Genomic DNA, 15291 nt, shown 5'->3' with positions numbered 1-15291 from the left:
CATTATTGAGACACGTTTTGGATGCAACCACTTTTATTTTATATGGACTCGCATATTCCAGAATGCTGTATATGTCCTTTCCACCTGTATATTTTTATAAAATCTTATCCTATTTGCTTTGAACGTTTTCTTTACGTATTCAGGGAAAATACAATTTTATTAATTGCACAATCCACAAATGAAATCTTATAAATGTCAAAATGAGGCTGCTCTGAGGTTGGTATGTTAAAAGATTTCTGGTAAGAAATTCATGTTATTAGAGTGACACTGACTGAGGGCATTTGAGAAACAAATGTTTACTGTTAAATACATTCAATATTGCTTTCAATACTTCAAAATACTGTCTGAGCTCTGTTCAAAACCTGACTTTATCTAAATTGTTTTTTTTACCTAGGGATAACATGTCTTTACAGAAGTACACCATCAGGAAACACTTTTGAGTTGTTGCCTCGTAGGCAATAGATTGTCAAATTTTGACTTTTATTTTCATTCTGTGTTTCCTCAATGATTTTGTGTTCCCTCAATGATGTTATGTTCCCTCAATGCAGACCGTGAAGGTAACACAAATGTGACTGGTTGCGACCCATGTACCGCGGGCTACTACTGCTTGGAGTATGGGCTGTCTACACCTACGGCTCCTTGTGATGCTGGCTTCTACTGCCCAGAGGGACAGAGTGTGCCCAGACCCACAGACCTGGCCTGTAGCCCCGGTCACTTCTGTCCACAGGGCAGTCACAACGAGACGGGCTGCCCATCTGGAACCTACCAGCCACATTGGCAGCAGAGCAACTGCGATGCCTGCCCAGCGGGATTCTTCTGTAAAGCTTTTGGTACGTTATTTTCCTGTTTATCAGTTAGAGCATGACTCTCACTTATGATGCTGTGGGTTGATTCCTAGGCATGATGAAATTCTCTTCTGACGAGATGTAGTTTACTGGTCAATTAGCTATTTTTTTTAAAAAGTCCATTCTCTAGAATGCCTACAATGTGATCCGAATTGGGGGGAATCTCAATTACTTTATAATGATGGGAAAAGTTTTCTGGGCAATTTTGGCTTTTAAGCATAAGGAAAAAGTACAGCACCCTGTGTATTATCTGGCCAATTATTTTTTATTAGAACACTGTTCTGGCCTTTGAGTTGACGCTAATGTTTTTTTCCAGGTGACTATCTGGCTCTGGATGTGACCAACACCTCCAGCCCTACCAACGTGTCTGTCAGCTACCGCGGGGTTTCAGTACCTACCACCTGCCCACCAGGCTCATACTGTCCTGACAGCTCTGAGTTCGAGACCCACTACCTGTGCCCAGCTGGCAGTTACAGTAACAAGACAGGCCTTGCCAATGACACTCAATGCTCACCTTGTGACCCTGGAATGTTCTGCCTGGGTGAAGGTGAGTGTGTATTGGACCACAGAAATTCATGGCAGTTTAGAGATATTTGGTGCTCCTGACTTTTGTTAGAATGTTATGTCACAGTTAAGTCCGTGACCTTTTACTATAGGGGATAAGAGATTTATGCTCAAGTAGACACGGAGATGTCTTGATGAAGACATACTCGTAGGTGACATTTATATATGTTATTGGAGAGCACTGGTGAGTTAATCTAAAATGGGGCTTGAAGTTGAGCTCTATAAGGTCCCCCCGTATTTTGAAGAGAAGCTTTTAAAACTCATTATTCCAATTTTTAAATGTATTTTTTATCCATGTTTAATCACCTGATAGTTTTAGATTGTTTCTGTTAGTTGATTTTTGTCTTCTGCTTCTGCATTTTCTTTCATGTGTAGTGTGCCTATTTGTGAAGTCATGGTCATCTTCATATGCGAAGGACGAACAACATCAGTGTGCCTACTATTTTAAGCAGTGAAAACCCTGCTCTCTGTTGAATCATATCAATAGTCTTTTCAGCTTTTTCTGTCATTTTGATTGTTAACATTTGTTCTTGCCTTTTTAATTTACAAGTTTGTTCTTTGTAATTTTTTCCAGGAAACACTGAGCCAACTGGGCCTTGTTCTCCTGGCTTTTACTGCACAATGGGAGCTTTCAACTCCACTCCAACAGATGGGGTGACAGGAGACATCTGCCCGGCTGGCCGCTATTGTGAGTCCGGCAGCATAACCGGTGTGGGCTGTCCGGTGGGGACCTTCAGCTTCACTCTTGGATTGACCAACAGTTCTGAGTGTGAGCTGTGTACTCCTGGTCAATACTGCGGTGTAACAGGACTTACTGCTGTCAGTGGACCCTGCTGGGCAGGTGAGAAATCAAGTCAGGCTAGGAATGTGAAATTCAGTGCCACAGATGAGTATGTAGTTGATAGCGAACAGGTGTTTTTTTCAACAGTTTGGCAATCATCGGTGAGAAACATTAACTTTCTGAAAAAGTAGTATAATTCAGTCAAATAGTGTTTTTGCTTGAATACTGTGTGAATGTTTTTTCATTCAACTATATGCACTGTGATTCAAAGACAAGAAAAGAATGTGATGAGAAAAGGTTTTTTTTAAAATTTTGGTCATGAGCACAATGACCACTGTGTGGCAGAGATGGATCATGAATTTGGCGAACATGAGCAGGTTTGTGCAGTCTTCATGAACTGTGTCTTGTAGGTTAATTACTAAGTCAATGTGGTTATTTTTTTCCTTCAAAGGTGTTTTTTTTGTGTGTGTACAGGATTCTTCTGCAGCCTCGGCTCAGAGCAGCGGGCCCCAACAAGCCAGTTGTATGGCGATGTGTGTCCAGCAGGCTTCTTTTGCCCCAATGGCACAGCCACACCCAACCCCTGCCCCAGTGGGACGTACTTGGACACCACAGGGGCTGGAGATGTTGGAGACTGTCTCAGCTGTAGTCCTGGTAAGTCTGTTGTGCTTTGGCTATAGAAATATCGACTGCTCAGTGTAAAACTCCGTCATATGTCACTTTTCAAAATGATTTATGACAAGGTCTTGCACTAAACAGTAAATACTGAATAGGGTCTTGTGCATATATATGCATTAGGAGAACCACTGGCTTGATTTCTAGTTTTGTCCTTGTAACCTTGGGACACTTATTTTGTTTTATTTTCCTCAGTCTATCAAGTTGTGAATGGGTTTTTTGCAGTCTTCGGAAATGGAATGTGTGAATGATACTGGCATTCCTTAACAGGCAACATAGGTGTATGTCCACTGGACAGTCTGAGGTGTTCAATTGAAATGGACTGACTGGTAAAGCGGGATATTGTGATGAAAAGAGATGTGCAAATAAAAGAGCACCGCCGTCTTCTTAGCAGATGGTGGATTCTCTCGTATTGACATATTTACGTCCTTTGCCTTCATGTCAGAGAAGAAGGTTGAAGAATGAGTCTTCTTTCCATATATTTTAGATTTTAATTAAATTCCGTAGGCAATGACTTATGCAGATTGCGTGAAATTCAAAACATTTTGTCCTGTCATATATTGTATTAATAGAGCACAGGATATTTGTACAGCTTGCATATTCAAATACATTTAAATGTATTTCAGGTTTCTACTGTGAGAGCACGGGTCAGACCAATACCACGGGTCCGTGTGGTGCTGGGTACTACTGCAGCTTGGGAGCTAACACCACCACACCAACAGATGGCACCACAGGTTTGTGTTCATTATAAGATTAAGATGCAACAGTTTGCCTTTATCCATGTGAGTATTGGCTTGAAAGATATGAGGTAGATATCCCACACAGGGAAGATGAATTTATTTATATTGTGTTTCATCACCTTTCATCTGAGGAGTATTTTATATAGTCTGGTTAGACCCTAATGGTGAGGGAAGATCTAAGCCTACTCCATAATAATCTGAATTGTGTTGGTTGGGACTTTAAAATGTTTATAACCAGCCTTTGCACTTTTTAGGCTTATTATATTATATCCTTTTTAAAATCTGAAGACAGTTCTGGCCAAGATAATGAAGGGATTAAAGAGTAGACAGCACGATTTTGAAAATGTAATCATAATGTGACAAAAAATACAATACCCCTGGTCATACTTTATACATTTGCATAGATTACTTTGAAGAACCTACTCTTTCATTTTGGCATTTCAGTTTTAAAATATCCAAATAGATTGCAAGATTGATCTTATTTGCTGAAGTTTAAATGCTGTGCTATTAGTGCATTATCATATTTATTCTAAGATGAGACCTTGAGTGTTTCTACGTGGGTATGGCCTTTTTCTTCACAGGAAACATTTGTCCAGAAGGCTTCTACTGCGAGCAGGGCTCACCTAGTCCTGAGCCATGCCCCAATGCGACGTACGTTAATCACACAGGTGCTTCACAGTGCTATGTGTGCCCGGCTGGCTATTTCTGTGTCAATCGAGATCGTGCTGACGAGTGTCGCCAGGGCTACTACTGCCCAGAAGGCACCGGGGCAGACTTACAGCCCTGTCCTGGAGGAACGTTTGGCAACACCACAGGATTGTCTCAGGAGGTGCAGTGTACCCAATGTACAGGTCAGTGGCAAAAATACAACCTGTATAAGACAATCACCTGTATACAAACAGCCTCTCCCTATTTCCTCCCTTGTGTATTTTTTACATTATAATGACACAGTGTAAGACGGCCACCTGTCTAAGACATCCATTTTTCTCCTCAACAATGGGTGGGAGTCTTAGACTGTTTCTACTGTAGGCGTAATGGTTTTTATCCTATCTTTTTGATAATAGGCTGCCTGGGTTTGAAAAGAAAAATTAATAACAGCATATGCACGAGAAAGACAGGTTATGTCCCTGACATTTTAAATTTTCTTTATTTTTAGTCCTGTAAGTCCTTGAAACGCAACTCTGTCTTGAGCCTTTTGTGCATCGCTGTGGTGACTTCGGGTATTTATAGTATCTTCATGATATGTAGAGTTGACAAGTTCAAATTTTAGAGTTTGGTTTTTGTCCTCACTACACTATTTGATTAATACATAATAAAAGTCCCTCTTAATAATGGACTGGCATGAACAGATGTAATTTATGACTAAATTCTGTAGGTGCCTACATGTTAGATATAAAAAACTTTCCAATTTAAGATCATGAATTAAATTAGATTAGATTTCTCTTAATGCTGCCCCCCAAAAATGTAATTTACAATATTTTTATTTCTACCGTTTATTGAATATTGAAAATGGTGACAACTTAAAGTTAATTAATGAATTTTTTTTTCGGGTCTGGTCCAAAATGATGCTCAAGTCCTGTCTGGGTTTTTTTCAGGTGGCCATTTCTGTGGGACGCCCGGTTCACCCGCCGTGGATGGAGAGTGCCAGGCAGGCTACTACTGTGAGAGTGGAGTGGATACCGCCACGCCCACAGACACTGGTATACATACAGGAACTGGCGGCGAATGCCCTGTGGGATCCTACTGTCCTCAAGGTTCTGCTTTGCCTGCCATCTGTGCTGCTGGCACATACGCCGGTGTGAAGGGTGAGTGTTGTGAAATTAAGGTGGCTAGGATAGAAAGGAGAAGTTACCGCTGCTAGGAGTATGTATCATGTGTGGAATGAAGAAATGAAAAGAGTGATGTTTTGGAAGAATTTCGCATTTCGGCCTGTGGGACTGACTTAGAATCTGTAATCACTGCAATGATTTGTTTTTTTAATGTTTAAATATTACTATGAATTTAAAAGAAAAACTTCTTGGCATTGGTGTTTAAGCGGTAAGAGGTTCATTCTTATGATTAAATGGTTATTGCTTCAGTCCATGGTCACACAATGTCTGATTTTGTTTCCTTTGGAAATGCAATTAAAACCTTTTCTTTCATTACTCTTATTCTCAAAATGCAGTTTAATACCAACTTTAGTCAGGGGAAAGGGGAGGCGGCGGGGGAGACTAAGACAAATTAGAATCTTGTTCAGGAGGTGGTTTCGTATCACTTTCGTCCACCAAGTCCTTTTTAGGTAAGTAATTGTGAGCTTTAGGCTTTCTATGCCTGCAAAAGTAATTTTATGAAGATATGACTTTTGGGGTAACTAACAAACATGGTAAGTAATTGTGAGCTTTAGGCTTTCTATGCCTGCAAAAGTAATTTTATGAAGATATGACTTTTGGATAACTAGCAAACATGGTCTTTTTTTTCCTATCATGTGGGGATTAGGCAAGTCGGCATGTGACAGCTGCCCTGGAGGTTTCTACTGCGTGGCCAATACAAGCGACTACAGTGCCACCCCCTGTGATCCTGGCTACTACTGTCCCACGGGCACACAGCATGCCTCAGAGTTCCCCTGCCCAGCTGGTTCCTACAACCCCGATATTGGACAGGACTCGTCTGCCTCTTGCCGAGATTGCCCAGCCGGACAATATTGCGGCAACTCTGGCCTCTCTGCTCCTAGTGGAAACTGTAGCGCTGGCTGGTTCTGCACGGGTGCTGCTTTCCAGGCAATGCCAACTGTAATGGGTAAGTGACGCAGGTTAGACAACCATCCCAATTTTCCCAGGACCGTCCCAGATTTCGCTGTCAGGAATTTGAGAGTCTTATCGCATACATCCCACTGTCTGTGTCATGGAGCTTGCTAGACCATGATCTCATAAACAGACATATTTGTCAATCTGGTGCTCCAAAGCCATCAGATTGCATCTAAAACTTTTTTAAAGTTTTCCATTGGTGATATTTCTAAGATAAAATTTTAAAACCCCAAAAACTAGAATGCTCCTCAGAAGGTCTTAAGCTTCTTAATGTGATGGTGGATTTGCACTCTATGGGCCTACAAAATGTTGTGACATGTTCTATGATTTTTTTTTCCTTCTTTCTCAATGACAGGCAACTATTCGGCCATTGATGTGTGTACCTGTCCTGAGTTTAACACAACAGGAGGCAGGTGTCAGCCCGGTGACTACTGTCCAGAGGGTTCCTCCGCTCCAGTCAAGTGTACTGCAGGCTACTACTGTGATGACTATGAGCTGGCTCAACCCAAAGGTTAGTCTTGTCTTGTGTGTTTGTGTGTGTGTATTTACATTTGCTTGTGCGTGTTCTTGTGTGTGTGTGTGTGTGTGTGCGTGTGTGTGTGTGTGTGTATGTGTGTGTGTTTACATTTGTATGTGTATGTGTGTGTTTGTTGTGTGTGTGTGTGTGTGTGTGTGTGTGTGTGTGTGTGTGTGTGTGTGTTTTGCATTTGTATATGTGTGTGTTTGTTGTGTGTGTGTGTATGCCTGCATGTGTGTGTGTATGCCTGCATGTGTGTGTGTGTGTGTGTGTTTGTGTGTACATGCATGCGCATGTATGTGTTTGTTTGGGCATATAAGTGTTCATTTGTGTCATGTGTGTGTGTGCATGGGATTTGTGTGTGTTATGTTACTTTGCCAGATTATTAGTAGGGACTCTTGCTAAATCAATTAATGGCTATGTACAGGCAATTAACAATATTTTTGAAATAGTCTGTAGATTTCAGCTTGGAATGGAGGAGTGACTGCTGATGTTGTTGTTGAATTTCCATGGTTCTTGTACATCTTTTCACTTTTTAAAACTCAGTTTTTGATACCACGTAAAATTTTAACTTTTTAGATATAAATGTCAATGTTTTCAAATGTTAATTACGCAGGACATACATGCAAAATATATTCATATTATTTTGGAACCTCTTTTTAGTTTAGACTTCTTTTCTGACAGTTTGGATTTATAAAAGCTACTGAAGTGATAGTACCTCAAATGAACGTCCTGTGGCTGTTTTTCTCTCTCTCAGGCAAATGTGACCCTGGCTACTATTGCCCTGCGGGACAGACAGAGCAAAACCCAACTAACTTTGTCTGCACTGCTGGCTACTACTGCCAGGAAGGTTCTGCCACACCTACAGCTTGCCCCACCGGAACTTTCTCCAATGCCACAGGGAACACCAATGTCACAGAGTGCATGGACTGTACCCCAGGCTAGTTGAACATATGATCTATACCTTTTAGTGTGAAGGACTTCGAAGAGAAATATTGTGATGGTTGCCTAACATTCTTTCTCTTTTTTATCACATTCCTCGCTTTGGCTCGACCTGTCTTTCTCTTTCTTACCCCCTGTCCCTCTCAGAAGTAGGTCAGCAAAAGAAAAGCTTTTATTTACTCTACTTTACCCCATTGTTTAGTATAGAGGGTTAAAATTAGGAATATTTGAAGACAATTAAAAACTTTTAGAATGTTCATGCTGTCTTGCTTTTTCCCTTTCCAAATGTGACAGTTCTGCTAACAATTAAGTGTGCAGCCTGCACAGCTCAGCTTTTTTGTTACCCAGGCATCCCTTTCTTTAGAAACATGTTGTATATATATGTATATATATATATATATATACATTTCATTTGAAGAGAAGATATGTTTATCAATGCAAACCTTCAATAGCGTTTGTAATTATAATCATGTCTTTGAATCAAATTAATTGTCATAGCTTCACACCTCAGTAAAGCCAAAGCAAATAAACCCATGAACACATAAAAATAAGTAGCTTGATACTGACTTTGCATTTGAATAGGTCAGAAGTGACAGCCTTGTGATTTTTCCAATGGTCCCATGTTTATCCTTGTCCAGGTTACTACTGTAGTGGTACAGGCCTGACAGAAGAGACCGGTCAATGTGATGGTGGCTACTACTGTCCAGGTGGTCAGTCCACAGCCTCCCCGGCAGCTTATGCTTGTCCAGAGGGTTTCTACTGCCCAGTGGGTTCGGATCAGCCAGTGATGTGTGACAGAGGTGGGCATGTTTGACTCATTTGCTTTGCTTTAGTTTTTATCAATGCACTTCATTTTTTGTTGGACTGTGAAGCCGAAATTATTTTGAGGAAGTGGCTTCTTTAGAAAGATAAATTCTGTGGGAATATAATGGAATTATCATAATCACATTTAGTTGTCATAATTGTCTGTTGGTTTGTATCCTCAAGTGTTTTTGGGGGGGCACAAACAGGCAGTGTCAACTAAAAACCAAAGTTCCTTAATTGAATGGTTACTGCTGCTTATTTTTGTCAACCTCCTTCATCATTTTATGAGTAGCTAAAAAAATAATTATCCATTTGCCTGTCACTCTTGATTTTTGTATTTACACATTTTGAAATATATAAATATAGTAAAGTTTAGAGTTTTCAGAATCGTGTTTCACGTTCATGAATTTATGTTTTCATGTGCAATCTTTGTGTGTTTGTCTACAGGAACATACCAGGCACTCACTGGCAGGCCCACATGTGACACCTGTCCAAGAGCCTTCTACTGTGATCCCTATGAGCTGGGTAATGTGACTGGTGTCATAACCCCAGTCACTTGTCCTGCTGGCTACTACTGCCCGGATGGCACAGGAGACAAGTATACGAACCCCTGCCCTCTGGGTACATACAGTGCCAGCACAGGAAATCAGGATTCAAGTATGGCTTCAGTTTTATCGTGTGTCCCTGAAATTGTACATAATTCAGGCAAAAGAATGATATATGACATTAGGATATGTGTATTGTGATGACAGAGAGCTTTTAAATGGTAAAGACTGCAAGCCCATAAAAAGCAAGACCTTTTATAATAAGGAAAAACTGCTTAGCTTCAAATTTGATAAGTAAAAATTATTTTAATGTTATAGATTGCAATAATCTTTTGCAAGATGCGGTAAAAATGGGTAAAAAAGGTATTCTTGACAATTATAGTTTTTGGCTCGAGTTAGACTTTTTTCATTTTGTGGTGTGTTCTCTATATGAGGACCAGTAATAGTTGATAACTTTTTTCTGACTGTGACAGATTCTTGGTCATCTTGCCTGAACTTTTAAAGATTTTGCCATGTCTGCCTAAGTTCTTTCATCTGTGATCCTATTGTGCCGTATTTGTTTCATTACCAAGTCTCAATGCTTATCCTCTATCCTGATAAGATTTGTATTTCTTATATTGAGATAATTTAATTTCCTTTTTTTTTCTTTTCTTTTTTTTTGTATTCTCAGGTCAGTGTACTTCCTGCGATTTTGGGTTCTACTGTGGCACTCTGGGACTGACTGCGGTTGAAGGTGAATGTAGTGCTGGCCACTACTGTTTGATTGGAGCCTCCAGCCCAACGCCCACCGATGGTGTCACTGGAGACCTTTGCCCCAGGGGACAGTACTGTTTGCAGGGATCATTCCAAGGTAACTGCCATTCGCCATTGTGAAAAGTGATGTATGACTGAGTCTTACACTGAACAGTTGATTTGTTATTTTTGGAAAACTGACTAAAACTCAAAGATATTAACATCATACAAGTCATGTTTTGTTTGCAAAACAAGGAATATATCAGCTCTTACAAGCACCCCCATTGCCGTTTTTACAGCATGACCGCTCAGATTTTGATAAGTGTGGGTTTGGCCTTTTTGGCAAAAGGAGCAGGTTTGCCAAGGTGAATTTTAAGATTAGTTTTTTATCATCAATTCTCTTTGCATCTTTCTGGCTAAGTTTTCTGTGGAAGAATGAAATTCCGGTAAATAGTTAACTAACTCTGAAAAACTGCATTTAGCTATTTTCTCTTTGGTTGGCCACAATTCGACCCAGGCTAAGGTGACCCTGATGAAACGGAAAGGCTGATGAATATTTACCATAATTTTATGTTTGCCTCAGGTGAATTCTGTCCTGCCGGAACATTCAACAACATCACTGGCCTACGAAACTATACCGATTGCTTCCCTTGCACACCGGGCTCGTACTGTGCAACAGATGGACTGACAGAGCCCAGCGGAGACTGTAATGCTGGATACTATTGTGAGCTGGCTTCCACAGAAAATCAGCCAGTGGCCAAGACCTATGGCTACCGCTGCCCTGTGGGGAACTACTGTCCTCAGGGCACCTTGGCCCCAGTGCCCTGTGCTGCTGGTTCTTACCAGCCTTTGGAAGGTAAAGCAAAGATTAGACTGCAGCTTTAATTGTTAGTTCATATGGGTTTATGTTGTTTTTTTGTTTTTTGTCTCTACGTTCCTTAACAATTTCTAGACATGGAAAAGTAGTTGTTTTTTATCTTGACACAATACAGCTGTAGATAAGGACTATAATGAGTTGTTTTTTCTGCTTCCCGTCTTATTTCAATGTTCCTTTGCCTTGTGTGTTGTTTTGTGCACCTGTTACAGCTATTTTTGTTAGGCATTCTCATAAATTTAATAAATTCTTAAGTAGATTAAAACTTCATGAATGTAAATTGTGTTTATTCTACCTTTTAAAAATTTGTAGATTCTATGGGTTTGCATTATCATGCCTCCTTCTGTTGTTGAATTATGAATAACAGGTGTGTACAATAATACCCCAATGTCGTCACAAATGAATGAGAACAGTGGAAGAACTGAATAGAAACAGAAGTAGCAGACCTCATCCGATCCTCCTAATGTCTTTTTCTGGTACTTGCAGGTAGTACGAGTTCCTCAGAGTGCGTGTCATGTGACGCTGGCTACTACTGTCTCCACGCGGGGAACAACTCAGTTACTGACCAGTGCTCAGCTGGTTATTACTGTGTGGCCGGAGCAGCAACATCCACCCCTACTGGTGAGCCAATGTAACATCTAACAGATCACTAGTTACAGTGTCATGTCATGTGTATTGTCATATCTATTTCCTGGTTAGAGAGTGAAATCTTTCAAAGGAAAAATATTAAAATAATTCTATTAATGATTGCATTTACATAGTGCATATCGAAGCTCTAGAGCATGCTATGTGTACTTTACAACAATTATTATCACAGCAGACATGAGAATAAGACTTAGAAACATTCTCCTCTTCCTGGGAATCGTACTATGCGAACAGTGGATTACATGCATTAAACCACTTACAAACTGACTAGGTCTTTTGCTGTCTATAGTCAGTTATGTACCCATTTTAGATTGTAATGACTGAGGCAGTAAAGCTATCTATTAAGGGAGTTATTATAAAGCCATGTGAGGCTTCCATCTCGGAGATATAAGACAAGAAATGGCCTTGGTTTCTTTCAGTCTTTTAAAAAATAGTTTAATAAAAAAAAAACCCAATTCAACTTGGAATGAAATTTGATTTTAGGTTATTTGATGATGGTAGTCTACTGTCATACCAAGAATATTAATTTTTTTCTGGTTTGTTGGTGAAATTTGTTTATGACCAATTTTTATTTCTGAAAGTGCCATTGAATTTTTGTGTTACTATTACAGGACAGCAGTTCTTGAACTATAGGCTTAAGTTTCGAAATGCTTTTTATTTTTTACATGTATTTTTCAAATATTGACACAAAGCATAGAGTTTTTAAAATTTTGTAGAATTTATTTCTTTTCTTTATTAAAAAATACGAAGTTACAAGTAGAAAACTTTTTTTTCCTGAGCATCAAAGTTAGGGAATGTAAAAATAAATTCAGAACCTACGTATTCTGTTCCTGTTCCTCAGATGGTGTCACTGGAGACATTTGCCCCGTGGGCCACTACTGTCCCACTGGCTCCTCCTCCCCTCAACCCTGCGCTGTGAGCACGTACATGAACCACACCGGTGCCGCAGTCTGCGACATCTGTCCTGCTGGATTCTTCTGCATTGACGGCTCCCAGGCTGAGCCCTGCCCGCAGGGAAGGTACTGCCCAGAAGGTACTGGTGCAAATGACCAGCCATGCCCACAGGGCACCTATGGAGCCAGTGAGCGACTCACGAATGCGACAGAGTGTACCCAGTGCACTGGTGGCTACTACTGTGACTCCCCAGGCCTCACAGCTCCCACTGCTCAGTGTACAGGCGGATACTACTGTGTGTCAGGTACCTCGCTTATTTTTCACCGTCTAGTTGTGTGGCGGGGAAAGACCATGACAATAATGTTTTATTGAGAGCAACCAAGCAAAGAAATGATTGGCAAATTATGATCACCATTGTCCGTTTTAGATCTTGCACTTTATGATGATGAGTTGTATGGTTCCATTCAGTGTGTGCAAAGATGTCAAGTAGTATGTGCATACTGCTTGCAAAAGAGGCAAGTGGCATTAATTAACGATGACTGCAGTTTGATGAGTTGTAAAGGTATTCATGAAGGAAAGTCTCTCCGTCCTGAAAATTAATAAATGATTTCCTTCGTTATAATTAAGGGATAGGGACCAGGTGAAGGCCTAAGCCTGGAGATCAAGAAATCATTGCTTCAGTATTCTGAAAGTTTCATCACTCATGCTATTTTAGATGCTCCAATTTTTACATTTCATCAATTCAGTTTTCCGTCTATGTCAGTCTGTTTCTTTCTTCTTTTTGTGTGTTTAGCGATAAATAATCCGCTGCCAAATTGCTAGGCAGAATGGTTCGAGATAACATCTGGAGTAAAACAAGGTTGTGTCCTATCACCACTACTATTTATCATATATATGGATAGAATTACAAAAGAGGCCAACACAGAATCAGACGCCCTAAATGAATTACTCTTCGCTGATGACCAAAGCCTGGCGCACAAATATGAACAAAGTTTTCAACACCACACAACCAGATTAAACGAAGAATGTAACAACTACGACATGAAGATCAACATCACCAAAACAGAGACAATGAAAGTAAGCAGAAACCCAGAACCACTCAAGATACACATCAACAACAACAGTCTCAGACAGGTCCAATAATTTAAGTACCTCGGAAGTATATTCACAGAGGATGGGCGACTGAACAGAGAAATTGAAACATGAATACAAAAGGCCTATAATGTTAGTTACCAGCTTACTCCACTACTGAAACATCCTAACATCCCCATGACAACAAAACTCAAAATGATCAACACCACATTCATCCCAACAGTCACCTATCAACGCCAAACATGGACCACGAACAAGACATTAGAGCAAAGAATTACAACATGTGAAATGCGATGCCTTAGAAAAGCAGTAAACAAGACCAGGTGAGACAAAATCAGAAACTGTAATCCGCATGGTGGGCACAAATGATGTCATGCATCACATCCAACACCAAAGAATCAAATGGTTCAGACATCTACTACGATTACCAACACACCATCCAGCACAACGTGCCTACATCCAAAAATTCGATGGCAACAAGGCTAGAGTGCGACTGAGAAGGACCTGGATAGATGGAGTCAGGGAAACATTAACCACACACGGCATCCCCCTGACCCAAGCTCTCTGGCTGGCGACAGAGAGACGTCTCTTTCTTCCTGCGACACCCAAAAGGGTATAAGCGGCGGATAAAAGTAAAAGTAAAGTAAAGATCAATTCAGTTTTGAGTCAAATTTTGTGTCCTTTTTTTTTTCAAGAACCTTTACACTTTTTATTTTCTTACCCTCACACAATATGCTCTCTTATTACTATACTGAGAGGATGCTACACATTTTAACTAATCACCTCTACAGTGAGCATTGTGTCCGTAGGTCTGGATTTTGCTGCATACAGTTTTGGTTCTTGTGAATATATGCCTTCTGGCTGCATTCAAGAACAGCCATAAGCCTTGGCTGCCCTTAACAGGGTGTTCACAATATGAACACAAAGAATGCTTTCTACCAAGTGACAATGTGAATGCAGCCTCAAACTTCACCCTCCATGAGGCAGTTAAGAGTACCCGTTCCCTTGCTCAGGATTATGGACTCACAGACATTAAGATTTGTTTTCCTTTTCCAGGTGTTGATGTGGCCACACCAAACAGTGGTGTAACCCACACTGGTGAAGGGGATGAATGCCCTGCTGGTTCGCAGTGTCCTGTTGGGTCGAGTTCTCCTCAACCCTGTGCTGCTGGCACATACACCCCCCACACAGCCATGCCGCTCTGTCTGAGTTGTCCTGAAGGTATGTGCTCAAAGTCTCTTGATGGAATTTCTACATTTAGTGTGTGCTTTACTAATAAGAGTCAGATCTTAATTCATTGGTCAAAATGACTTATTTCAAAGGAAAATTTATAATTCGTAGGTGTTTTAAAAGAAATATATTTCACCAGGTGTTTTGAATATCATGTCTTTCGAGAAAAATTTGTTGTAGTTTGTTACAAAAAAGTCTCAGAATCAACCACATGTTTTTACACAAGTATGGTCCAGTAGTGCTAGTGAAAGTGTATTGCAAGCAAGTGCCTGTTTCATTCAATAAAAGGCTTTGTTAAGCAATATGCAATGAGATAACAGTATTTTCATCTATTTTATTTGAAAATGCTGCAAAGGATGATGTAACTTCATGTATGGGAGTTCTTCTTTTGTAAAATGTTTTTGTTGCTAGAATATCGCATATTTTAAATCCCCATTCTTTGTATTTTGAGATATAACATTGTTAAATTGTAACTAATTGCAAGTCAGTGCAATAATGGCCATGTTTCTCATAGAACAGATTAGGACTGTGAATGCACTGTGAATGAATAATAAGATAATTAGACCATTGAATGGCATCCACTTATCACTTATGGCTTTGTTGGTGAATAGATGTGTCTTATATAAAC

At 40.2% G+C, this 15291-nt stretch overlaps 1 protein-coding gene across 1 annotated transcript in view; it reads left to right on the top strand.

The window, feature by feature from the left end:
- LOC101861715 overlaps nucleotides 1-15291 on the top strand; it is a 152991-nt gene that overhangs the window by 88827 nt on the left and 48873 nt on the right. The window contains exons 78-94 of the mRNA XM_005092327.2: nucleotides 549-830; nucleotides 1162-1392; nucleotides 1984-2250; nucleotides 2665-2844; nucleotides 3492-3599; nucleotides 4187-4456; nucleotides 5201-5410; nucleotides 6081-6380; nucleotides 6744-6899; nucleotides 7663-7845; nucleotides 8486-8647; nucleotides 9099-9308; nucleotides 9867-10046; nucleotides 10512-10784; nucleotides 11289-11423; nucleotides 12289-12645; nucleotides 14490-14654. Of these exons, the coding sequence (XP_005092384.1) occupies nucleotides 549-830; nucleotides 1162-1392; nucleotides 1984-2250; nucleotides 2665-2844; nucleotides 3492-3599; nucleotides 4187-4456; nucleotides 5201-5410; nucleotides 6081-6380; nucleotides 6744-6899; nucleotides 7663-7845; nucleotides 8486-8647; nucleotides 9099-9308; nucleotides 9867-10046; nucleotides 10512-10784; nucleotides 11289-11423; nucleotides 12289-12645; nucleotides 14490-14654 (3669 nt within the window). The remainder of the gene's footprint in view (nucleotides 1-548; nucleotides 831-1161; nucleotides 1393-1983; nucleotides 2251-2664; nucleotides 2845-3491; nucleotides 3600-4186; nucleotides 4457-5200; nucleotides 5411-6080; nucleotides 6381-6743; nucleotides 6900-7662; nucleotides 7846-8485; nucleotides 8648-9098; nucleotides 9309-9866; nucleotides 10047-10511; nucleotides 10785-11288; nucleotides 11424-12288; nucleotides 12646-14489; nucleotides 14655-15291) is intronic.

Source organism: Aplysia californica, unplaced genomic scaffold, assembly GCF_000002075.1.
Source record: "Aplysia californica isolate F4 #8 unplaced genomic scaffold, AplCal3.0 scaffold00044, whole genome shotgun sequence".
NCBI classification, from domain to species: Eukaryota; Metazoa; Mollusca; class Gastropoda; order Aplysiida; family Aplysiidae; genus Aplysia; species Aplysia californica.
Note: the sequence above shows the minus strand (reverse complement) of the source record. Positions and strands in the feature narration are given on the sequence as shown.